Source organism: Trachurus trachurus (genome assembly GCF_905171665.1).
Source record: "Trachurus trachurus genome assembly, chromosome: 17".
In the NCBI taxonomy this organism is placed as follows: Eukaryota; Metazoa; Chordata; class Actinopteri; order Carangiformes; family Carangidae; genus Trachurus; species Trachurus trachurus.
In genome coordinates, this window is record NC_139900.1 from 6,231,377 (window position 1) to 6,258,265 (window position 26,889).

Here is a 26,889-nt window from a genome sequence, read left to right on the forward strand (position 1 = left end):
TGCTGTCCTGTAAACAGTTTTCTAATCAGCAATAAATATAACAATTTCTGATAGATCCATATCAATTGCATGCTTAAAATAACATACGGTTAAAGCCTCAGCCATTTCAAGACAACCCGACCCACTTCTGGGTTAAACCCCGCCCACTCCGAGTACAGATACAGATACAGATAATTCATATGGTTAACAGATACAGATACAGATACAGATAATGCTGTACTCGCTCATCCCTAGTATTTGATGAGTTTGATGAGGGAAACCAAGAAATCCCATTAGCCTCCGTAGCCTAGCTCTGAGCAGCTCGCGGCTCTGCTCCGCCGTTCTAAAAATAACTTGCACCGACAAATAAAGGTAATGAACCTACTCCTAAGACTTGCAATGGGCCAATTTGCCAAAGTGTTGAACTATCCCTTTAAATTAGCACTAAACTTTATAACCTTGGGAAAGGCAGGTCTCTTTGCATATTGCTTTATATTAGATTACATTAGGTTTAGCCTGGTGTATAGATTGTGATAAGCTAATTTTGACCAATATTATTGATTTCTCACTCAGGCCCCTAATATTGCCGCATGGGTTGATAATGTATCTTATTGGACGTTTAATCGATGATTAAATATTGTCCTGTTAATATATATTTTATTACATTTGCTAAGTGATACCAGGGTGGAATCATCATCTCTCTGTTCTTTAATTATATACAGTACAATAATCTGTCAGCCTCTCTGTGGACATGTGTTGCGAGTATGTGGATGAAAAGAATCGATTAGTAAACACAACACCATCTTTTCCCTGTACTCAGTTTACAGACCTGGAGCTGATGAAAACAGCATCAGAGAGGATGTAAATTAAGTTTGGGATGTTGATAATGTTACAGTTAGTGCACAAATCTGATGACATGACCACACACACATAAACACATGAGTGATAACGGCATCCCCTGCTGAGGAGATAGATACTGCAACTTTTTTTTTTTCTTGCACTGAAATTTCATAATCCAGGTTTCTGGGTTAGAGCTTAAAGAAAATCAAGAATGTGATTGAATCTGAATGCTGAAATTTTAAAATCTTAATCTAAAAAGTTACTTAATTTAATAATAATGAAGAAAAACAAAGATGTAAAAAAAAGTCCCTCATTCATTACAGGGACAGATTAGATTAGATTGGACGGTTCTGGTTGGATGGTGAATGTAATTAGTCCAGAGCTCTGAGCCGACATGTGAGCGGGTTTGTTGTTGGTATAAAGGATGAGGAGCCAGTGGAGCTCAGTCACCTCTGACATCTTGTAAATCTGAAGTGAAGGACGAACTTTCCCTCTGTGTGAATGCACAAACAAGCACCCAAACTAATTAATGTTAATGTGTTAATTTGTCAGATTACAACACAATCAATTTGGACAATGCACGATAACAACCAGTGTTTTCTCTAATGTAATGGGGGAAGGAAATCAGTGTTTTGGTAAGTGCCTATAATCAAGAGTGATACATACATAACATGTAAAATATATTTACGCACAGAAATATCTATATGATGAGTTTCTGTTTGGTACAATATCTCATTAATCTTAAACATCTATCATTCTCATTCTTCCCATTTTGAGGCAGACTATGAGATGCATATACACTATATGTACAAACATATTTCCTATGAATACATGATAGAGCCCCAATTCCAAACAAAGCTGGACGCTGTGTAAAATGTAAAATAAAAACAGAATGCAATGATTTTAAAATCTTATAAATCCCACATTTTATTCTCAACAAAACATAAACAACGTATCAGACATTTAATTTAATTTAATTTAATGAAAAAATATGAGTTCAAATCGAATTTGATGGTAGCGACACATCTCATTTAATTAGGTTAATTAACAGCTTCCCACCGTTTTTTGAATTGTCATATATGGAAATGTGTGTGTGTATATTTTATTCACGTATTAGGGATGGGGGAAAGAAAACGTTACAGCATAGTACTGCGATATTTTGCATGGTAATATCGTATCGATATACAGATGCCAAGTACCGATCTTTTATTATATACAGTATATTGCAAATGTGTTAAAAGTTAATAATTGCTTGTTCAGTCTAGGGCTGTTCGATTAATCGATTTAAAATCGTAATCGCGATTATTTGGAATTGTAAAAATCGATTTTTTGAAATCATAAAAATCGATTTTTTACTCCAACTAAGGTAATTACGGTAAGCCCCCGTTCATGAATCTGGGCTGCCCTGGGTTACCGTAATGACTGCTGCCTCCTTCCTCCCATCACGCTCTCCCACTGCTCTCCCCACACAAAACAAGCATGTCGGCATTTTGCTAAGACCAGCGAGGATTTCGTTGCCAAAAAGACCAACGGCCCTTTTCCACTACACAGTTACAGTTCTCACGGTCCATTAAGTCCATTTAAAAAGACACAAACGGCACACAAAATAGTTTGTCATTTAACAAAAAAATCGTAATCGTAATCGGAAATCGATTTTTCAGAGAAGAAAATCGAGATTTTATTTTTGGGCAAAATCGAACAGCCCTAGTTCAGTCCACTAGATGGTGCTGTTGGAGGCATCGGAGAAAGAGATCAGGAAAGCTGCGTCCCCGTTTAAATCTAACATATATATTTTAATTTTCCATATGTTAGCATTTAATTAAATTGGACTAGTATGTATTACAAAGAGTTCATACATGTTTGCTTGACAATCCCATTTTGCATCAATACAAATGACAAAACAGAAAGTTTTCATTTGGAGACATCGTTTGCAGCAATTTATCGCAGCTTATTGCCATATTTTTAATATCGCAAAAATATCGTATCGTGATAACATTGTATCCCAGTAAGACATCTGGTGATTCCCACCTCTATCAGGGAGAATTTGAGTTTCTCACATATCATGAATGAGATGAACCAGCTTTTTCAAACTGAGAGTGTAGATTAAAAATGACCACGAGGACGGTGCAGGTCATCTCTCTCCTTCATGCTCCTTCACACGAGGGTTCAGATTTATTTTCATTTCACTTCTTCTGATCCTCGGTGGAAGCAGCACCGTGTGTGATTCTGGCTCGAGGCCTCGGCTGCTCGTCCCTTTCTCTCTCTCTCTCTGTTCACGTATCGTATGGTGGCGCCGTCACTCAGAGCGACGCAGCTGAGAAGCCGTGAACGTTATAGAGGAAAAACATGTCTGCTGTTTGATGTTGAGGTCACACCTTAGGCTCGATCTCTTCGTTGACTGATGGAAAGCTGTTCACGAGTCCTCCTCCGTTTCCTTGAACCTCCCACAGATCATTAACGGTATAAACGGCGGTTTTCAGAAGCTGAGTTTCAGTCGGTCGGGGGCGAAGCGTTCCTCCTCCTACGCTACAAAGCCGTACATCACTGCTGCTGACTTTCAATCAACAGGTGTCAGATTTAAACCAGCAGGAGCATAAAGCTTTTATGAGGAAGAGGTGTTTTTTCAGACATAGGTAGATAAATGTCAAACTGTCTGCCGTATGTTCATAAAAGCTGGTGATTTCCAGGTGTAAAGTTGATCAAATTAAGATAAAAATCATAATTTATAGGAGAGGGAGGGGTATTCTTGGAACTTTTTTCGATTAATTGAAAAAAACCAAGTCAGCTGCAACCACATCAGGAAAAGAGGAAACTAAAACGAGAACATGGGGAAAACTCACTCTTTAGCTGAACTAAGAGATAGCTAGCTAACAGCGAACTGTCCTCTGATTGGTCAGACTTAAACCCCAAAGAACATTTGTGTTTTTTTTTCCTAAAGACTTTCATAAATGAGGGATTTCATTTGCAAAATATTGTAAAACCATGGCTCCACTTTATCGTCATTGGGTATTTAGTGCAGAATTAAAGGCAGAAATGGCATTTTAATCCTTTTAAGAATTAAATGTACAACCCAGTAAAGTGTGCAGAAAGCTTTCTGAAGACAGTGTAGGGCCTATACTACTTGACAGTACATCTAGACTGGTCCATTTGCATTAATTCCTTTAATATTCCACTAATTTGCAGCAGCTTATAATGAATCAGACAAACCTCAACAATGAATCAGGAAAATATTCACTGATGTGTTTTATTTCTTTGTCGCCAACGTATCTGATGTTTTAGTATAATGTGTGCTTGAATTGACTGCAGCATTACTTAACTTTTTTTATGGTCATGTTTCGGCACTTTGTTGAGGTTGGGTAAATGTCCTGGTCTTGGTTTAATACAGAAGTCCAGAGTGACTTGAAGCAGGAGGCGCCGTGATCTCTCTCTGACCTTTAACAAAGAGCTCTCGTCGCCCAAAGCGAACCTCAGACTCAGGATGCAGAGAGCCCGGTCTCCAGTGTCAGGTGCTGCACTTTGTTACGCCCACCAACCAGCACAACAACAACCTCCTCTGGCAACGCCGTCGAGATCCACACGCAACACAGTGCTTCTTTCACACACACACACACACACAAAAACGAAACAAACACACACAGGTTTCAACATTTCCTCTGTAACCTGCACAACCGTCAAAAAAGACTTTGAGAAGTTTGACAGACAGTGATGAATTAAAATGAACCTAATGTTTCAACCCATTAAAACAAGTTAGACGAGCACAAACAAAACAAAAACCGAAACGAAAATTATTCGGTGGAAGCTACCGGAACGTTTCCATGTAGGATCACATGGCTCATTGGAAGATGCATGATGAAGAAATGCATTTGCTGATCAATTGATGACTGGCAATAGAGCAATAGTATTTTCATGATTGGACACGTCTTCGTTTCTACGAACTATTGGTAGATGCTTTAATTTACAAATGTCTCCTCAACGCCCCACATCAAGAGTTGGCAGTTGATAAAAACCTACAGATGTCCCTGAATGTCTCAGGTATCGGTAAACTCTTAGCTGCTGCACACATCGTCATGAGCAGCAGCATCGTCATCAGCTTGGGGACACACTACACCATTTTTTTTTTTGCCTGATTTTACCCACGATTCACATTTGAGTCTTGTCCGCACCAGTCAGCACTAGTTGGGTACTGTCGGCAAGTTGGTGCAGAAATCTGTTGGTGTGTGATGGGGTACAGACTGAGATCGGCAAGTGTGTGAGGTAAACATCTTTGAGTTTTTTGAGCCCAGTCTGGACGCAGTCGGGTAGCGTGTACTGGTTACCGACCCAACCGCAAACAGGGGGCAACCGCCATTTCGACATCCCACCAGTCTGACATACAGTAGGCCTCTAATTGTCTAAATGGCAACACTTAATTTTTTATCAAATGTCCCGTCATTCCGACAATTCTTGCCTCCTATGGTCGGAATGACGGTATTTTTTCTTTTTTCTTTCCGACAATTCCTTTAAAAGCTTTTTTTTGAACGATTTTGCACTGGCTGGGCTTAGGCAATGAGAAAGGAGGTGGTTAAGTTTAGTAAAAAACAGGTAGAGGCTGGACAGGCCAGATAGATAGAGTCCAAAATAAGTAGGAGGGAGTCACCTAATGAGTAACGCACATTTCCTTTTAATTGAAAGCCTTGTCGGAATGGTGGGACGATGGCATGTCGGAATAGCGGTATGTCGGAGTGGTGGGATGTCGGGATGACAGCATGTAACCACTGCAAACACGTGGCCCACAGCCAATGAAAAAAGAGGAGGTGGGACAAATGAAATGACGTCTGAACTCGACGTCGACTCCTCAACAACTTGATCCACCCGTTTTTTTCTTTTTAATGGATTTTCCCGCGGCAGATAGCTGCACAAACAACAGCAGCAGCAGCAGCGAGCCGTATGTTGTCCATGTTCGTTTACACTTTGTAGAATGTGTTGACGTGGTTGTCTAGCATTAGCGTTAACGGGTGGAAACACTTCCGCTAACAGGCGGTAAGCAGGTGGTTAGCCACTGTATGTATTTGGCAGGAGGCTGATAAGGCGAGTCGCAAGTTAACTCAACCACATCTAGCAATGACTACACATCTACACTCCTTCAACCGTATATGGTTGCCTAGCAACAGCGTTAATGGGTGGAATCACTTCCGCTAACAGGCAGTTAGCATGTGGTTAGCCGCCGTATGTTGTTGGCAGGAGGCTGACAAAGTGAGTTCAAGTTAACTCAACCACATATGTAGAAATGACTACACATCTACACTCCTTAAACTGTCACACTTCCGCGAGAGTTTTGTGCGTTCAGTTGGTTTGACAAATAAAATAAAAGAAACGTCTCCACATGTTTGAGCCTGGTGAAAAAAAAACCTCAGTCAGCAGAAGCTCTGGTTTGACAGGAAGTGACACAGCAGTTCTGACAGACACCGAGGTATAACTCCAGTAACTCCCTGAAACGGGCCGAGGAGCTGCTCGGCTCTGATCACAGGTGAACTGAAAGGTTTGGGATGTCCACGGTCGCTCCTGCACAGCAGATGTCAGTCTCAGTCTTCGGTGTCAGCTCAGCAGATTCCTCTCTAACCCACCTTTGCTGCAACTCTTCAAAGCGTCTCTTGACATTTTCTGGCGACACCGCAAACTTCAAAAAGAACAGCAGCGCCGTCCTTGACAGCTCACATTGTGTCGAACCTCTCCTCGAGAGCGCGAAGTGCAGCGTCAACCACAACGTTGGAAGAATTACCACTTCAAGACTTTGTAACCAGAGAGAAAGACTCTTCATCGGCCTCATTGTGAGACAGAGCTTCCTCAGTACGAGAGTGCTGTCGATTAAAAGCCTTTACTGTGTCAAAGACACTGACACCGCGGTTCACAGACGCCTCTGGCTGCAGTGAAGGTCACACACGTTTACCCTGTTGACTCAGGTCAGATTGTCCGGTTGAACCTCAGACCTACAGCCTTTATTCTACTATAACTATGATATTAACCAATAAACCAAACTATATTGGACTATGTTACATAATTTATTATTTGTAATTAGAAATGAAAAGAAACAACCTGTTTGGCTCTGGACAAAGTAGCTAACCAGGGGTCCCCAAACTTCTCCATGCAAAGGCTCCCTGAATAGTATTAGCTTTTGGTTGTTGACCCCCTTTGCAAACCCACCGACAACACTATGAAATGTGTTGAAGGGACAGCGTTTTGGAAAGCGAAGTGTTTTTACACAACATTTCCCATGAGCCTCCGCACGCACGGTGAAATTCTTGGACCGGCGCAAGACGGACAAAAGCGAAAACATTTGCCAAGAATGTTTTCATTGATCAAGAATGAAAGTCGGAGGTTCAAAGACGATCACATACCGTCGTAGTTCCGACCATAAACGGCGATTCTGCGGCGTTATTCCCATGACCTGCCGGGCACCGTCCGCGAAACCAAAAGTAGGAAATGCGGCGGCTCGCCCAGCATTTCCACTACTAATAATAATAACAAAATAACGATGAAAACAAAACAATATATTTATAGAAAATGGAGCCATTAACAAGTGTGGGTAACGTAGATTCATCCACATTAATATGAGACTCTTTTATAACAAAATACAAACTCCTCATTGTCCCTTTTATTTTCTAATGCAATAATTATTACATTTGTTTATATTTGTTTTCTATTGATAGGCACTGTCTTAATAAATGTTGCGACAATCCAGAAGCTTATTGAAACGATGCCGCAGCAAATGCGTGTCCTAATCAAAGCTTTTTTTTTTTGGGACGGACAGTGTATTATAAATTACATTTTATTATAGTGCTCAAAGATTACAACTCAATTTTATTTTATTATTTGCTTTTTTCCCCCTCATGTGGCCCCCACTTTGAAAACCACTGGTCGAAACCACAAACTGGCACGATATGGAGTTTATATGGATAATTGCACACAGATGAATGAAGTGCACCGTGGTGAGATAAATCTGACTGTAGGTGTGACAGGTGCGACAGGTGCAACACGACTGATTGGATCCAAACTTGTGACATTCTGGCGCCGTGGCCGAGGTGGAGGCAGATAACAGGAACATACCGGCGGTTCCAGCGCATCACCTCCTCCTGTGGCCTGGGGAGAGGAGGAGGGGGAGGAGGAGGAGGAGGAGGAAGAAGACAGTGTGATTCATCACAGCTGGAGGAAAACACCTGCTCCCCAACACACACTCACACACAGCCGCTCAGACACAGCATTTATTTCTTTTTGCCACTCTTTAACCCGGCAACCTTTAAGTGCTTTTTTCCTCCATGTTTTCTCCCACACACCGACATGAATCATGATGCACATTACTGTTGTGATCTGCATCTACAAAAACTAATATTCCAAAATCTCTCTCTAAAAAAAAAAAAAAAAAAAATCACCATCAGCTAAACTAGATTCAGTTTTTAATGCATTTCACTTCCTAATTAGCTTAATTGATAAAGGGGGCGTACAGGGTAATTGGGAGAGAGAGAGAGAGAGAAAAAAAGGTGTTGTTATTTTGTTTTGTAATCCCAGAAGTGAATAATAGCCTATAATCATGTAATTTCTCAAACAACATTTACCCACGATCCCTCTGGATTTGTTGCCTTCCTCTGAACCTTTTAGACTCGTTGTACTCCTTCGGTTTTAATTTGCGAAATTATAAATTAATATAGAAACAAGGAAAAAGTGCTCTCTCTATAAACTGGTGTCATATTTGTTCCTGGTTTACCTTCTACACCCTGAATGTGACTGTATTTCCTAGAAAAGTCTCCAGCTGCGACACGTTGGTAATGTGACAATGAAGCATCTGCAGAATCACATGCTCACATCTGTTTGAAATCACTGCACATCCGCCTGGTTTTTATTTTTTATGGATGGCAGTTTTTTTAATGAGCCGAATCTCACCGGTGGCAGGGTTGTTGAGTGGATTTAGGTGTGACAGCGTTTCTCCCTCTCCGGCTGTGTGTTTGCCGAGCGGCTCGGTGCAGAGGGATCGCTGCAGAAGCCCCGAGGGCAGGAGATATGTCTGCATGTAATCGTGCTTCTTTTTGTTCGTTGAACCCTGTGGCTTTCCTATTACTACATCCCACAATCCTCTCCTCAGGCAGGAACCACATTCATGCTCATGACAGTCTGCAGTAACTGTCAGGTCTTCTCTCCAGGAGATACACCGGCTAGTTCATCAAACACTTGAGACAATACGTGGAAAAATATAATGAAAGTTGGTGGTTTGGTTTATGAAGCACCTTAAAACACCTCAGATTAAAGGGCAACTATGAAAGTCCGGTCGCTTTTCTGCTGTTTTATGCATTTGTTTTCAACGAAGCCGGTGAGAAATCAATCCATGGAGCGGTGGATAATGTTATTTATCATCTACCATGTTACCATGTGTATATCTGTGTAGTCTTATCTGTCATAAACAAGAGATTACAGGTTACGGGGCGCGTTACGTTTGTGTGGCGGTGCCGCGGAGACGAGAGCTGGGATACCGGGTCGGAGGCCGCGTTCAGACTTCCAGCCAAAATCCGATTTTTAACCAATCCAGGTTAGAAACGGATGGCTCTTTTTGAAGTCTGAACTGTCACAAATCACAGGAAATCCGATTTTTGCAAACCGGATCGAAACCACCTTCGGGAGGTAGTTTCAAATCACATTTGGACAGATGTGTCTCAGTCTGAACAGCTCCAAACACTCAGATCGGTTTTGACTGTCCGTGACGTCACTCTACGCAGAACCAGACCGCCCTCTGACCGCCGTTTGACCGCCCTTTGACCGCCCAGCTGTTTCGAGTTGTGGAGCGATATCAACGGAACGGAGCAGTCAATGGAAGACGTAGAAAACTTGGGGGGGGGATCAATTTGGTCTACATATGGGAAACAATAGGTGTGTGTTTGAGTAAAATGAACGTTTGTGTTTCATTCTATAAACTACTGATAACAATTTCTCCCAAAAATTACAACTGGTCAAAATAACAAAAAAAGATGCAGTGTTTTCAGACCTCAAATAATGCAAAGAAAACAAGTTGATATTCATTTTTAAACAGACCACTAATGTTTTAATTTAGGAAGAGTTCAGAATAATATAGATGGAAATTTAATCCTGCATATGTTATAGTTCTAAGATTTCCAATGAAATAAAGCCAATAATGACATTTTTTGTGTTCTCTTTTTATTTGGAAAAGTACAGAAAAGTATCGAAAAACATGTTGGTACCGATACCGGTACCAAAATGTTGGTATCGTGACAACACTAGCTGTCGCAATTATATGACGTAACACAACACACGCGCTGGATGACGCCTCCGCTCCGACGTCGTTGCTACAGCAACCTGTCAGATCTTACACGCGGCCTTACAAGGTTGGTTTTCAGCCAAGATACGCTAGGTGGAAGGCAGAGAGCCTCCATTCCTCCATTCTACAAGTCATTGATTTAACCAGCACTAGGACTCTGAAGCTGGTTAATTAAGGTGAAAATGTAGCAGAGTTAAGGGGAAAATCCTGCATAGTTCTTCTTTAATGTGTGGTGGAGGTTCCCACTCAGCCGTTCTGCATCCAGGCTTCTGGTTTGATGCTTTGTAGGAGCTTCAGGTGCTGGTGTTCTGGTTGGATATGTATTGTAGGTTGTTTTCCTGCTTTACATTGGCGCAGTCTCCAGAGCCGGTGCAGGCGTTTTGTTCCGTCAGCAGCTGTCCTCCTTACAGCCACAACGTGTTTGAGCCGAGCGACACAGAAGAACGCCGGATGAGATTCATCAGAACCTGCTCTCGGTGTGAAAATCCCGCTGTTGCATGCTGTCGTATCACAAACCGACGCGCCGTACGCCGCGGCGCCGAGGCAGGCGCCGCTGTGAGGTCCGCGGCGCAGCGATCAGCTATCAGCCCTCAGGATCGGGCCTGCAGGCAGCCAGACTGATCACCGGTGTCAGATCTGAAGCAGCTGCTCGGCACCGCGGAGGGCCGACTCACACTGTGGGCTGTCGAGGCGGCTGTCTGCTCTCCAGGCTCAGGAAGTGGGAGAAGAGAAATCGCTGGCTGTCAGGAACTCTTCACACACAGACGATCCAGATTTCTGTTTCGTATTAACCGTGATTGAACCGAGGAGTCAGAGTCAGAAACCTTTGGATCTGAAGCTCAGTTGGTTTTGTTTTAATCTAAGGTTTCATTGATCCGGCTACTTCTTTCTCACCTGAATGTTTTATGAATGTTACGAAGGGATTCAGAGGAGGAAGCACAGTTGTTGACTGGCTGCTTATCTAATATCTAATGATCACGGTGCGTTCACTGCCCCCCGTGGTCGCCTCAGTGTGTCATTTTGAATGTGACAAGGGGAGCAGCCAAAACTAAAAATTTAAAGGACAATTCCGGACAAATTCCATTCTGGGGTGTATTTTCCTAACATTTTCGGTCTAAAAGAAGGAATCTGTAGATTTTCAGTTTAATTGCTCCTGTTTTGCGGTAGTTGTGTCTGTCCCCGCATCGCCACGGCAGCGGTGAATGGGAGCGGATTGATGTTCTGCTGCTTAAGCTGTTTACATCCCTCAAAGCCGCAGTTTTTTTCCACAGACAGCGTCAGATGGCGACTCAAACATGCACCCAGAAGTTTATTTACTTCAAGAAAGCCGACATGTTTGTAAAACTAGATCTAATTCAAAGTCTTGCGCGAGACCCAAGTTGACGCTCGGTCTGTTTACGTTCAGTCGGAAGCTCCCGTTTGTGTCATAAACACAGGAATATCAACTCTTGATTTGCTTGAAGTAAATAAACTTCTCGGTGCATGTTTGAGTCGCCATCTGACGCTGTCTGTGGAAAAAATTGCGGCTTTGAGGGATGTAAACAGCCTAAGCAGCGGAACTTCAATCCGCTCCCATTCATTGCTGCCGTGGTGATGCGGCGACAGACACAACTACCGCAAAACAGGAGCAATTAAACTTAAAAATATTCACATTCCTTCTTTTAGACCTAAAATGTTTGGCAAATACAGCCCCGAGTTGAATTTGCCGGAATTGTCCTTTAAGCTAAAAATCCTGCATAGTTCCACTTTAACCTGCTGAAACGACACATATCGCCACCTAGTGTTGAGGAGGTGGACATGCTTCTGTCAACATAAGCATACATGTACATCAAGAAAGTCTGACGTTCCTGTTTCCTCTCACTCGGAGCGACGCTCGGTGTTGATGAAGATGTTGTTGTGCGTCTCCTCTCTGCATTTGAATTCAGGGGAGGGAGCTGAGGTCAGACGAGTCCACAGCAGGACAGGAAGCAATTAGTGTGGAGTTTGAATATTGAGTTTAATTGGGGACTACACACACACACACACACACACACAGTAGCTGCCCCCATGCACATATTGAGTGGTTTTTAATTGGCTACTTAATTTGTTATTCCTCTTTTTCTCGTCACTTTCAGTTTCATGTGAGTTTTTCTACATCTTAGTCGTTACTGACTGTGTGCCTACTGACGTACAGACGTGAGCGGAGTAAACAGGATGTTGGTCTCTTCTTGCATCACAGTTTTTGGACGTTTGTACAACAGAGGGAGACATTTGAGGAACGATGGTGGACAGAAAGAGACGGGAAAAGATACGATACATGAGTCAGGAGTGTCTGAACTCTGCTACACTCACTTTCCTTAAAGGGATAGTTCAACATTTTGGCAAATTGGCCCATTGCCATAATCCCTATAGTCATAGCAGTAGGTTTGTTGCCTTTAATTATCGGTGCAAGCTATTTTTAGAATGGAGGAGCAGAGCCGCGAGCTGCTCAGAGCTACGCTACGGAGGCTCATGGGATTTCTTGGTTTCACCACGTTATGAGATATAACAGAACGTTACCAGACAGAGTTGTTTTAGAGGCAAATACAGAGACTGCTTGATGAAAAACTGTCCCTGAAGGCAACGTGCATCAGTGGTTTTGCATGAATTTACCTCCAAAACAACTCTGTCTAGTAACGTTGTGTTATTATCTCATAGTGTGGTGAATGTGCAGCTCACAACTAGTCCACCAGAGCGTTGTAGAGTTGTTGGATTGTGTATTTGATGAGTTTGATGAGGGAAACCAAGAAATCCCATTAGCCTCCATAGCGTAGCTCTGAGCAGCTCACGGCTTTGCTCCGCCGTTCTAAAAATAGCTTGCACCGACAATTAAAGGTAACGAACCTACTGCTATGACTATAGGGATTATGGCAATGGGCCAATTTGCCAAAATGTTGAACTATCCCTTTAACAAGACTCTTTGAATAGTGAAATAAGTTAAAATACTCCAGCTCTGTTTGGTGTTTCAGAGGAAACCTGTTGCAGGAAGTCAGACTGGAGAAGAGGTTCAGGTTTTATATCTGCTGCTCATTTCATTATTATCTCGACTCCTCAGGTTAGAGAAGAGTTAAAGTGTTAAATCTGCCTGTGTTTGTATCGTTTGGTTTGGTTTTGTAACTGGGTTCAGTTCACATATTCAACATCACCCAGGAGTGTCCAGAAATATATAGTATGTACACTGTAAAAAAAATTCCGTAGAATTTACGGTAAAATACTGGCAGCTGTGGTTGCCAGAATTTTACCGTAGAAAATACGGTCACAATGTATTACACATTACGGTATGCTGTTTTGGCAACCGTAAATTTCACAGTAGAGAACTGTTATTTGTTTACGGTAATTTGCTGTAAAAATAACAGTTATAATATAAACCTGTTTACGGTAAATTCTTTTAAAAATAACGGATATACTGTAAACCTAATTACAGTCCATCAGTGAAAAAACACGGTAAAACTGTAAGATATAGTACGGTATTTTATTGCAAAATTCACGGTAAAATACTGGCAGCTGTGGTTGCCAGAATTTCACCGTAAAAAATACGGTACAACACATAATGGAATTACAGTTTGTTGGCGTAGATTTTACAGTCAGAAAATGCAAATGGTAAATTATTAAGGAAATAACCAATTAAAGGACAATTCCAGGCGAATTCAACTCGGGGGTGTATTTTCCTATCATTTTAGGTCTAAAAGAAGGAATCTTAAGATTTTCAGTTTAATCGCTCCTGTTTTGCGGTAGTTGCGTCTGTCCCCGCATCGCCACGGCAGCAATGAATGGGAGTGGATGTAAGTTCCGCTGTTTAGGCTGTTTCCATCCCTCAAAGCCGCAATTTTTTTCCACAGACAGCGTAAGATGGAGACTCAAACATGCACCGAGAAGTTTATTTACTTCAAGCAAGCCAACATGTTTGTAAAACTAGATCTAATTCAAAGTCTCCCAGAGTCTTGCGCGAGCCCGAAGTTGCAGTGCTGGTGTATTCAGGTGCAGTTGGAGCTATCGTTTGTGTCATAAACACAGGAATACCAACTCTTGACTTGCTTCAAGTGTACATTTTTTTCCACAGACAGCGTCAGGTGGCTACTCAAACATGCGCTGAGAAGTTTTTTTTTTACTTGAAGCAAGTAAAGAGTTGATATTCCTGTGTTTATGACACAAACTGTAGCTTTCCTACTGCACCTGAACACACCGAGCACGGCAACTGGGTCTCGCGCGAGACTCCGGGAGACTTTGAATTAGATCTAGTTTTACAAACATGTCGGCTTGCTTGCTTAAAGCAGATATCAGTGGAATGTTTTTGTTAATATAAGTCCTAAATAGTCCTATTTTCCGTCAGCAATCACTTACATGAAGTGTTTCAGCCTAAACACGAGTCTCTCCGTCACTCTGCTCTGCTGTAACCCGAGGAGAAAATTTTCCTTGTGGGATACAAGTGTTATCCAATGAGGAGAGAGAACGGCATGAAGGGCTGTGTGTGCAGCCAAGGGATGCGCGTGAATGTGGTGACGTAGCACGAGGACCAATTGATGCCTGACAAGGGCGGGGGCTGCTAACTCATGGTGCGTTCAAAGAAACTCGTACTTTGTGTTTTTCCTTCCTGTGAAGTCATACCAGTTCGATCTGGTACGAGTTCACGGGTCGGAAGTTACGAGTGGCCGTTATAGGGAACTTTCACAGACAACAGGATGGTAAAAACACGAGCTACGGGTTACCTGGATCGCTACCAAGTCGTAGTTGTGACTTGAAGCTGTAACTTACGGTTTCAAAAGCCTGCCTTGAACGCAGCATTAGCCGAAACGGCCGTGAAGCTGATATCTGCTTTAAATAAACTTCTCGGTGCATGTTTGAGTAGCCATCTGACGCTGTCTGTGGGAAAAATTTGCGGCTTTGAGGGCTGGAAACAGCCTAAACAGCGGAACTTACATCCACTCCCATTCATCGCTGCCGTGGCGATGCGGGAACAGACGCAACTACTGCAAAACGGGAGCGATTAAACTGAAAATCTTCAGATTCCTTCTTCTAGACCTAAAATGATAGGAAAATACACCCCCGAGTTGAATTCGCCTGGAATTGTCCTTTAAGCCCATTGTAAACCAAAGTACAGACTATAATTGATAAACTTTAAGAACCTCTCTTTGCATATACACATTCTCTGTGAAAAACAGAACTTGTCCAGTATACTCACAAGGCAGTGTTGACATCTTGAAAAGACAGTGTGTGTCCATACATATGAAGAAGGATAGTCCATGATAGAAGAAATAAACATAATGAAAAAAGGAGCCACTTGCCCTGTGTTGATCAACACTAATGAGTCACTGAGTCCAGACTTGGCTGAAGAGGGCTCTTAACATATACATGGTGTTCAAGAAACTGGAACTTAAAGCATCCAGCAGTCACCAGTTCTGCTTGAAGACTCATATATTGTCCATTTGGTGTCCACTGTAGACTGGCATGATCCTCTCTGCAGCCAGAAAACAGAAACAAAGCAAAGGTTAGATTGATGCAGTGCCTGAGCATGGTGCCTACAGAGATAAATTCAGCCTTCTGTTGTTAAACTGAGCTCCAATGAGCTATACATAGAATGAAACCAGCACTCTGGAATATAGTTTTGCAGGTCATCAGGAGTATTTCATTGATTTTATTGTATTAGTGTAAAAGGTAGAAACTGTCACTTTTCAGGACTAAATGATCATCAGTATTTGTTTCACCCTTGTCGAATTGCAGCCAAAATCCTGAATCCTGTCCGTAATACTGATTTTTTTTCTACTGTATGTTTGTATGAAGCTGTTGGCACCGTGCATTTGTGGGAGATCGATTGAGTGAAGTTTGAGTTGTGCTTGCATCTACTCATTTGCTACACTGACATAAACCATTGCTTACCTCTAATTAGCCTTGACAAGACTGGTGTTTGAGTCATTGGGTCCAGACTTGACTGAAGACAGGTGGGACAGAGTCTCATACAGACATGGTACAATGTTGAAGAAACTTTGGGCAGGTGTTGTCATCATTCCTGCTTGAAAATTCACCAGCAGTCTTCAATCAGGTGTTTACTGTGGACTGGCATGAACCTCTCTGCAACCAGACAAAGAAAGACAACAAAGAAAACATTGTTAATGATAATGATAATTATTATTATATAGCACACTGTTGCAAAGTGCTTCCTGCAGCAACAACAACAACAAACAAAACATTAATAAAAGAAGTTGGAACAGAAAAAAAAAATGGTGAATGAAGAGTAGGTTTAAAAAATCTAATAGAAAGGCCAACCAATAAATATGATTTCAGGAGGCGCTTAAAACAGTTAACAGATTTAGCAGATCTAATAGATTGAGAGAGATTGAGGGAGAAACTGTGGAGGCTACAGCTGAAAACACACAATCCTTTGGATTTGACATTAAATCAGTGATTTTGATGTTTTTTTTTAAGGATAGTTCCGAGGATTTATCCTTAAGGAACTCCAGATAATAGGGTAGTAGACATAAATGGGAGACATAATTATTGATGTGGCCATGTAAATATTTGACAGGTATGAAGAAACAAAAACATTTAGGCTAATGGCAGCACCAGTTCAGAAGCCTATCAATTTAAATGTACTCACTGAAGCTGAGTGTTGATAACGCTGAAGATGTATGTACTGGCCATGCCACATTCCTGCAAAGTAGGCTGCCTTGCATTCTCCAGCTGCACCATGCTGAGGAGAAGGTAAAATTATTTTGTAGTGTTAAAAATGTGTACAACTAAGGATGGGATGGTTCTGTACAAATATAGTATATGTTGAACACAAAATGAACTCATGTAACACTTCAGTAATAATGATAATGGACAGAAGTAGCTACATGGATATCTGAACAAGGCAGTTTTAGGCTGGTGTATTTTCCCTCTTCCACACAAACACAGTAACACATAACTTTACCTTAACAGTAATGATGTTGGCCTCCCTTAGGAACTTCTGCACCTCCATGAGAGCAAGGCTCCTCTTCAGACCGTCTATCTCCATGTGCTAACGTTAGCTTCCACATACTTTACTCTGATTAGAAAACACAAAAACTCTGGTTACTCTCAGGTCCTGTCTCTCACGCTAGTCTCATGCTATAGTAGTCAGCGTTATTAGCTTAACGATCCACCGTTAGCGTTAGCATAACGACCGTTATCGTTATTAGCATAACAATAGACCGTTAGCTGTATTAGCATAACGGTCGTTAGCGTTAGCCTAGCCATCGTTAGCGTTAGCCTAGCTCATGTGCTAAACGGCCAAAGTAACACAAACCATGCTCATTTTTAAATACTTACAGTTCATCTGTAGCTTTTCCACGGACAGTTGGTATCGATCCAACCTGAGAAAGTCCAGTCCGATCCACCGACACTCGTTGCTGAAGCAGTCAGACTTTTTTGCAGACTGAAGCTGGGGCATTTCCATCAAAAATAAAATTAATCCACTTTACTTATGTCGTCTTTGGCTGACAACAGAGCAGCTTGGTTGTAACCAGGTTGTAACGGCGCTCCGGCCAAAAATAACGGATCTTGGTGGCGCGCAGCAAACCAACCGTTGACCCAACAAATGGGTTACTATGGTTACTGCTGGGTCACCTGTAGGTCACCCAAGCCAGAGCTGACTCAAGCTTCTTCTTTTTTTCCTTTTTTCTTTCTTTTTTTTTTACTGTGTGTAGGTATGTTATGGAGACTGTTTGTACAATAGAGATGTTTGTATTTTAAAAAAATATATATTTATGTCTAAACTCTTTTGCACATTTATTCTGAAATATATGTTACATATAGGCTATTACATGTTATTTTGACTTAGTATCTTAATCTTATCTTAATTCTGTTTTGACAACATGTAGTTTTTCTATTGCATTAAGTGCTTCACATCGACCCGAACAATGCCCACGTGACCACAGCCTGTCCTGATACCATACTTTTTAACATTCTACTTTCTATAGAAATGATGGTATGATTTAATGGTTGTGTACCGTAAATTTAAACGTAAACACCAGCAAAATCTGTAATTCAGACAGAATGATACCGTCAATTTTACGGTAATTACACGCTTGTGACATTATGGTATTTTACCGTGAATTTTGCGAACTTTTTACAACATTCACAGTAAAATTCCATATTTTCTACTTAGTAAGACCGTAAAATTTAAAGTTATTTACTGTATCTTGATTTACGGTAATTCAGTGTATTTACTACAGTGATATACTACTTTTGATTTTACGGTATTTTACTGTTGGTATTTGACAGTTTTTTACCGTAATTTCTACGGACATTTCTTACAGTGTAGTCTCAGCTGTCAGAATAAAAAGGAGAGTAGGAGTTAACTCTGCAGACAAACACATTTGACTCAGTTGACTCAGTCAGATACTGAGTTTTAGCTGCATGAGTGAATGAACAGATTATTTCTCTCTGTTTCCTGCACTTTTCATGGTATATTCCAATAGTTTTAATGGAAATATTAGAAAAGACAATAATATAATATAATAATATAGAGCACATTTCAATCTGTTGTTGAATATGATACATGAATATGATTTGACTTTGATTTCTTCCATTAATCACTGTTCTCTTTTTTTTTTTCTCCTCTCCGTCCTCAGTGGGCTCCAGACAGACGAGGGGATCCGCCTGATGGAGATCCTGGCTCACATGTCCAAAATCCAGATGTCCGACCTCGACCCTAATCTCTTGTACGTTTACGTTTTATCTCTCTGTCTCACACACACAAACACAAACACACACACAAACACTCCGTTCCCCCTCCTCCCACCTGTGTTAATGCTGTTTGTTCTCACTGAGTGAACATCTAACCCTGAACCTCTCCAGGTAAAAAACAAAACAAAACAACAACCTTTAATTTGTCTAATTATGTGGTGGATCATCATTAGAACCACAATCCTGCACATTAACTGTGTTGACTGCTGCTCTGAACCGTCTGTCGCTGCAGCTACTGAACTGTATCTGTGACCTATTCGGAAGTGACGTGTTTGCATTTGAACATCAGAGCATCGTCTCATTGGCGTAAACGTCGAATGTCTTTCACCACGTTCAACCACAGACACAGCGCGTTCAAAAAACACAGGGTGCAAAAGTGAGTTTTGATAAGTTCTGTTTAATGAACCTTAGACCAAATCATAATCCACAATGAACTCTGGAAGTTTCAGTTTCAGTTTAATTTATTTGACAAGGGACAATGTACATTAATAAAACATTGTAAAAAACAAATGTAAATGCACCCGAGTTAGCTAAAAAAGCTAGTTTTCATCGCCAGTCCCTCTGCCTGATGATAAAAGGCAACCTTAGACGTCTACTGATTCTTTTGTTTTGTTTTTTGTTTCATTTCGTTTTTGTTCACTAATTCAGTCCTAAAAAATGTTAGGATCAACCATGGTCATAGTAAAACAAATATATATATATACACTACTCACAAAAGGTTAGGGATATTTGACAAGAATCTCCCTATAAAAAGTTCCTGCTACAGTGATATTCTATCATGAAAGCCTTTTAAAGCAGAAGGATGCAATGGTCATTTCTTTATGTCAAACTAAAGCTAACAACAGTGGTGGCTATAGCAACAAAAATCTCTATGTCTCAATAACTTGATCAGTTTGATCAAAGTGTTGTCTTGGGCTCGTGATGTCAACATGTGAACATGGTGGAGAGGAGAGGGAGAGAGAAGAGGACTGAATACAAACTGTCACTGAACCAGAGCATTTAGTGTTTCAATGACGGTGCTTGTGATTTTTGTGGTTAATCACCTTGTTAGAGAACAGCATGTTATTCAATAAGGACTGAAACATTGAACAATTGGACATGTGCATTCAAAAGTTTAGAGAAGGTTAAATTAAGTTCACCTGTAAAGGTTTTAGTGCATTTTAATCCAAAAGCCAAACATCCGACATAATATTTAAAAAGATCTACATAGACAAGTGTTTTATACAGTAGAAATAACAATCAACTGAATAAAAACACCGACTTTGAAAATGCAGAAAACTTCACTTTGCAGATGTTCCACCCACATCTGTGATAGATTGAATCTGTATTTTAAATGAACCGACTGTATGGAAGCTACAAAGCTGATGCTTCCATTCAACAGTGTGTAATCTCTGTGAATGATGTAACATCCACACACCTGGAGAAACAGGACGGGTGGGTGGGAGGTGGGGGGGCGTCATCAAAAACAAGTGGGAAACAAGATGTTTAAGGTTTAGGAAACGTCAGAAAGATCAATAAATTGCGATGCAGAGGGATTTTCTTCTCGTGACACTTCCCAGAGGCGTTTGAATGTGTGAACATCTTCATCCAGAAAATTAACTGTGATGGTGGAAAATCCCAAGAAAGGTTCAGTCTGTGTGTTTGGATCCCAAACGTGGTGTCAAGAAGCAGATGAGTTCTCCAAATGTAAGCGCACTGCACTGGCAGTGTGTTAGGTAAAGTTAAGTAAGTAAAAGCATTTAAATGCACATAACGTCCTTCTAAAACTCCCTTTGCCCTGTAACTGAACAGCCCCTCTGGACACGCAGCGCTGCCAACTGTCCGACGGCCAAACAGCCAGACTCAGAATTACATTAGCAAAAAAAAAAAAGAAAAAAGAAAAAAGCTTAAAAGTTCTTCACTGTAACATTTTCATCAAAGACGCCGGAGCAGAGGCGTGCGGATGACTCACGACGATAGTGCGCTTTACGTTTCTCCACGACGACGACGACAACAGACGCTTTTCTCACCTGGAGGCTGGAGTGGGCGAGCATCACACGCTGAGACGTCGTTCAGACTTCCCTCCTCCTCTCCCTCCCCAGGGCGTCGGAGCAGCGAGGGCAAACCGATGCGATCAAAACACAGAAACACAGAAACAGAGAGATCAGATCTTTCCGGCGGCTCAGGACGTTAAAATCAGAGGAGAAAGAGAAAACTCCTCACCCTCACCGAGTGGGAATCCAAGGACGTCGTCTTATTTTCATTCTGTCGACGTGTTCTGCTGCTCTGGTGGAGGTGGAGGAGGTGGTGGGGGGTTATTGACATGTTGGAGTCGAGCCGCCGCTGAATGCAATCATTTATTAATGAGACTGAACTCTGCCTGAACCCCTCCTCCTCCTCTCTCTCACTCCGTTATTATCTGTTTCTCTCAGTCCATCTCTTCCTCCTCAGTTTCCTTTTTCTTCTTCTTTCCTCTCTAACCTCCTCCTCTCTCTGTTTCTCCGTCTTGTCGTCCGAGTTATTATTTTAACACCTTTGCAGAGGCTTGTGAACATTTTCAATGCGGCTGCTGCGGAGGTCTGCAGGCTGGGGGTTATAGTCGGTGTATGTGTCAATCAAAGCATGAAAAAAAAAAGGTTAATGGAATAGGAAATCGTTTATCTTAACTAATATTTAAACCTTTTGTGAGTCACAATCATATTATAGAAGTTAAATATTCCATATTTAATACTTATCATGTGTTGATCCATAAGATGTGTTTTTGGTTTAAAGAACCAAAAACGATCTGAGTGTAGTAGTTTTCTCTCTGGAGCTCTAGTAACAACAGGTCGGTGTCAGCCAATCAGAAGAGAGGAGGAGGCTCTGAGTCTCTCGTCTGATTGGCTGACTAGTTTCTGACAGATCCAATAAAAAAAGATAGAGCAGATTTCAGAATAAAACACTCAGAGAAACCAAATCTGCAAAGTGTTGGATGGTGGTGGGGCTTAGTTGTGACATCACAAAGTGACAGGAAGTCCTGACGGCTGGTTTTAAGGCTCAGTTTCTGAATACAGGCTGTGTGCATTTCTCTGTGGACTGAGGCTTTGATACTTTCACAGTAATAATATAGAACCTAGAGCTGCTTTATAATCACACTACACATGGACATCTACCTTTATACTGTATGGAGCTTTAACACTAACATCTACCTTTATACTGTATGGAGCTTTAACACAAACATCTACCTTTATACTGTATGGAGCTTTAATACAAACATCTACCTTTATACTGTATGGAGCTTTAACACAAACATCTACCTTTATACTGTATGGAGCTTTAACACAAACATCTACCTTTATACTGTATGGAGCTTTAATACAAACATCTACCTTTATACTGTATGGAGCTTTAACACAAACATCTACCTTTATACTGTATGGAGCTTTAACACAAACATCTACCTTTATACCGTATGGAGCTTTAACACAAACATCTACCTTTATACTGTATGGAGCTTTAACACAAACATCTACCTTTATACTGTATGGAGCTTTAACACAAACATCTACCTTTATACTGTATGGAATATGTCTTTTTTTAACCAGTGTTTTTTAATGTAGCTTTAGTGCTCCGGCCAAAACTTGATGATGCTGAAGTCTTGAAGTAAAGTTGACTGCATTTTATCTTACACACACACACACCACCACCACAGCCCATAATGCTAGTCTTAACAGCACTTTGAAATTGCCAGGAAGCCAATCAAACCCATGAAATGGAACATCACAGCATCTCGGTCCGTCTTCCCCCTCCAGCTGTTTCAGTCTCTTTATAAACGAACCACAGAAACAGGTTCTTTCTCCTCTTTAGTTGTTGTTGTTCTTTTTAAATTATCTTTTTCCAATTAACTCTCCTCCGTGGCCGACACTCTGACCGCTGTCACGCACCCGCTCATCGAGACACCAGCACCTTTTCTCTTTATATGAGCACAAGAAAACACATTTCATGTAAGACCACGACGGATGATGACAAGTATTAACTAAATGATTATTAACCTGGTGATGTCAGAGCAGCTGCTGCAACAAACTGTTTTTACCTTAACAACATTTACACTGTCACAGTTTTATTTGATCTGTCGACTTGTTCTAAATAAATAAAAAACTAAATTCAATTGAATTTGTATAGTGACAGAAGTGGAGTTAACATGGAAGCAAAAATAAGTCACAAGTTTGTATTTGTAAATATCATACTGTAAGCAAGTTATAGAACAGTAATCATTATGTTCTTCATACATTTCCAAAAAGGAGAGAGAAGAAGCAAAGCCTGTTTAATCCACCCCTTCTCCATAAATTAAAAATAAATCCTGCTTTCTTAATTATCTACTGTTGCATTGTTTACAATAGAAGAAAAAGAAAAAGAGAAGGTAAAGTCAAAAAAGGAAAGAAAAGGGCCTGTGTTTGGACATTGCTATAATCCAGCATTAAGAACAGGTGATCTTAAGCCGTATAGAAACTGGTTGCATATCAGAACGTATTCTTGATGTTGCATTCACATGAAATCGGGCAGACGTCAGACAGACAACAGACGCTGCATGTAACAGGATAAACAAGCGTCTATGTAAACAAGTTGTCCGCCAGCACGAGGCAAAACAGCGTCGCCCGCTTACCGTACGTATTTCTAAAGACTTGTAACAACTCATTCTAAGGTACGAGAAAGCTTTCATTTGTATGCAGGTGTGATTCGACTTCAGTGAAATACGTATTTATGAAAGACATATTTGATTTTTGCTAATAAAAAGCCAAATAAGTTACATACCGGGGCTTTAAAGACATAAGAGGCGCCCCACACTTTACTGGTGCAAAGACTTTTTTCATCTGTGTAAAAACCAAAACAACAAAAATATCAAACTCTAACATGAGTAACACAACATACAGTAACATTGGAACTTTTTATTTATTTATACCGCAACATTAACTCGTCATAGTTGTAACAATAGTAACTGCAGGTTTAGTGTAGTAGAAGTATACTGTAGGAGTATGTGGACTGAGGTGCTGCAGCAGTGAGAACATGTCATGATGAAACATCGTCGTTTCAGGCTTTAAAGCGCAGAGTGCAGCTCCCACAATGCAACGCTTCAGCTACAGAAACAGAAACTGTGGACGTTGATCCAACAGCTCACAGAAAAGAAAATGTTTTCACTTTTTTTTCATTGTGTTTTTATCAAGTATTGGTCTGTTCAGTGAGGACGACCGCTCGGTGTTGAAACCCTCTGATTGAATGCTGTGTGTGTGTGTGTGTGTGTGTGTGTGTGTGTGTGTGTGTGTTTTTTGTGTGTGTGTGTGTGAGGTTTCCATGCAGTAAATAAAGCCGCTCTTAAAATGAAACTGAAATAAGAGGCAGCTAAAGAATCGTGTGGACATTCATGGTTTGGTGAATGTGGGGATTGGGTGGTTTTGGGGTGGTATGATTCTCACACACACACACACTCATATACATACCTTCACACACACACACACACACACACACATACACTCTCTCTTCTCTCTCTCTGTTTTCCCGCCCCGGCCTCGTTGTTCTGGCGGCTCCTCGCCGTGCGGCTCCAGTCCCTGGGTGGCCTCCACTGTTCTGCTCTTCTAATGCACCTTTTGTCTTTGTCTCTGCTCTACACTGGGAGGAGTGATGGATCGGAGGCAGAGAGAGTGACAGATAGAGGGAGAGAGAGAAGGAGAGGGAGAGAGAGAAGGAGAAAGCCGGTTGGTCTCCTTTGTTGCGAGCGCGGTGAAAGCCCAGCAGGGGGAGCCGCCTTGACAATTTGTCAGCGACGCCACGCTTATTCTCCGAGGGGCCGCCCGGCTCTCAGCTCTGAGGCTCTGAGGTGGTGACAGTCACCTTCACCACAAGAGCCGAAGCCAGAGACAAAGGCTTTAGATTGACTCTGGTGCCCGATTTACCCAGCATGCATCTTGCTCTTTACCGCCCTGCTCCTCTGACACCGTTTCCCTCCTTTAACCTCCTCAAAACGACAAAAAAAACAACAAAAAGAAAAAAGGTTTCTAACTCACATTGTGATGAAGTTTAGAAAATGAAGAGTGAATTCAACCCATTTGAAAGCAGAAATAGAAGATTTATTTGCCCTCAGATTGAATTGAATTGTTTAGTTTGATTTTTTTTTAAGCTTCAACAAAACTTTATCCAGATCCAGATGTTGTCAGGTTGTCACATCAGGAACCAAGAAGTGACACATCAGCAGATTTAGTCTCTTAGCACCGGTTCAACTGAATTTGTATTTTATTTCATCAGCATCAAGTCCTCTGAGTGTGTGTCCTGTTAATCTTGTCGTTTAGCCAATGAGGTGGTTAATTAACAGTGTGAACACAGAGCTGCTCAGAAACAGAAACATCAGTGATTGACAGAGGCGGGTAGAGGAGCCAAGACTTTACTCAAGGAAGAGTATTGTTACTTTAGAATAATATTACACAAGTAAAAGTAAAAACTGAAACTGTAACTCCTCTGTTACTTTCCGGACTATAGAGCACCTAAGTATAAGCCGCACCAGCTAAATTTTTAAAAGAAAATACATAAATAGGCCGCACTTGAATATAAGCTGCAGGTTTTCATGTTGTAACATGAGATATTTACACAGAAAGACAGTAGGGAACTATGCAAGTCCGCTCGCTTTTCCGCTGTTTTTGGTTACGCTCCTCTCGCCCATGTGCATTTGTTTACAACGAAGCCGGCGAAAAATCAATAAATGGAGCGGTGGATAACGTTACATAACATATACGATGTTACGGCGTGTGTGTTTGTGTAGTCTTAACCGTCATAAACAAAAGATTACGGGTTACGGAGCGCGTTTGTGTCGCGGTGCCGCAGAGACGAGAGCTGGGACACCGGGGCGGGCGAAAAAAGTAGCGGCTTATAGTCCAGAAAGTACGGTATGTATTGAATAATCAGCGTATAATTGTAATCAAATACACACAAATATAAAACAGCAATGAACAAATTCAGACATTGTCAAAGAACATCACTTAACGACCAGATGAAAGTAACACATTCACCACGCTATGAGATAATAACAGAACGTTACCAGACAGAGTTGTTTTAGAGGGAAATGCAGAGACTGTTTGCTGAAAAACTGTCCCTGAAGGCAACGCGCATCAGTGGTTTTGCATGAATTTCCCTCTAAAACAACTCTGTCTGGTAACTTTCTGTTATTATCTCATAGTGTGGTGAATGTGCAGGTCACAACTTGTCCACCAGAGCGTTGTGGAGTTGTTGGATTGTGTATTTGATGAGTTTGATGAGGGAAACCAAGAAATCCCATGAGCCTCCGTAGCGTAGCTCTGAGCAGCTCGCCGCTCTGCTCCGCCGTTCTAAAAATAGCTTGCACCGACAATTAAAGGTAACGAACCTACTGCTATGACTATAGGGATTATGGCAATGGGCCAATTTGCCAAAATGTTGAACTATCCCTTTAACTTACAGTATGAAGGGAATAGTTAATTTCCTACGTTTTATAACTGCATCCTCAAACACAGATAGTAGTTTTGATTCGATGTAACGATGTTTGTGTCTTTGGTGTCGGAGGAACTGATCTTTGAGCTTTAAGAAGTTGTGTTGTGAGACGTCTCTCTTCCTTCCTCCCTCTTTCCTCCCTCCCCGGTACATTCATCGTGCATCTGAGCCACCGTATACAACAAACCCCCCTCCACACCTCCACACCTCCACCTCCCCTCCCCTCTTCATCCATTTCCCAGGCAGCAACACTCGCGGGCAGCTCAGCTCAGCTCAGCCCTAACACCTCGCACAGCAGCAGCAGCAGCAGATTAGCATATTACAACAACAGAAAACGTCTCTGAACAAAGTAGTTAGCGACCCCGTGTGACCCCCCCAGCCTCTGAAAAGACAAACAAAACTTCCCTTTTTCTCGCAGTTTCCTCTCGGGGACGAGGAAGAAGAGGAAGAAGAGGAAGAAGAGGGAGGGGAGGGTGGGGGGGGAGAGCAGCGGCAGGTCAACGAGCCCGCGGCAAAACTTCCACATTGGCAAAGTATGAATCATAGCAGCGAGCGAGCCTACACACACACACACACACACA

General features: G+C 41.6%; 2 protein-coding genes and 1 long non-coding RNA gene across 3 annotated transcripts in view; 2 read left to right on the forward strand and 1 right to left on the reverse strand.

The window, feature by feature from the left end:
• Positions 1-26,889, forward strand: part of retreg1 (reticulophagy regulator 1) — a 332,731-nt gene that overhangs the window by 122,750 nt on the left and 183,092 nt on the right. The gene's annotated exons all lie outside the window — the stretch shown is intronic.
• The window catches only part of LOC311000094 (receptor-type tyrosine-protein phosphatase N2-like), a gene marked incomplete at both ends in the record, with an annotated part of 265,882 nt that overhangs the window by 62,836 nt on the left and 176,157 nt on the right, over positions 1-26,889 (forward strand). The window contains one exon of the mRNA XM_083990729.1: positions 18,724-18,813. Within this exon, the coding sequence (XP_083846855.1) occupies positions 18,724-18,813 (90 nt within the window). The remainder of the gene's footprint in view (positions 1-18,723; positions 18,814-26,889) is intronic.
• LOC311001089 lies at positions 16,775-17,674 on the reverse strand. Its single transcript, XR_014596133.1, has 3 exons — positions 17,420-17,674; positions 17,043-17,156; positions 16,775-16,820 (listed from the first exon to the last, which is right to left on the reverse strand). It is a non-coding gene; the product is annotated as an uncharacterized lncRNA (long non-coding RNA).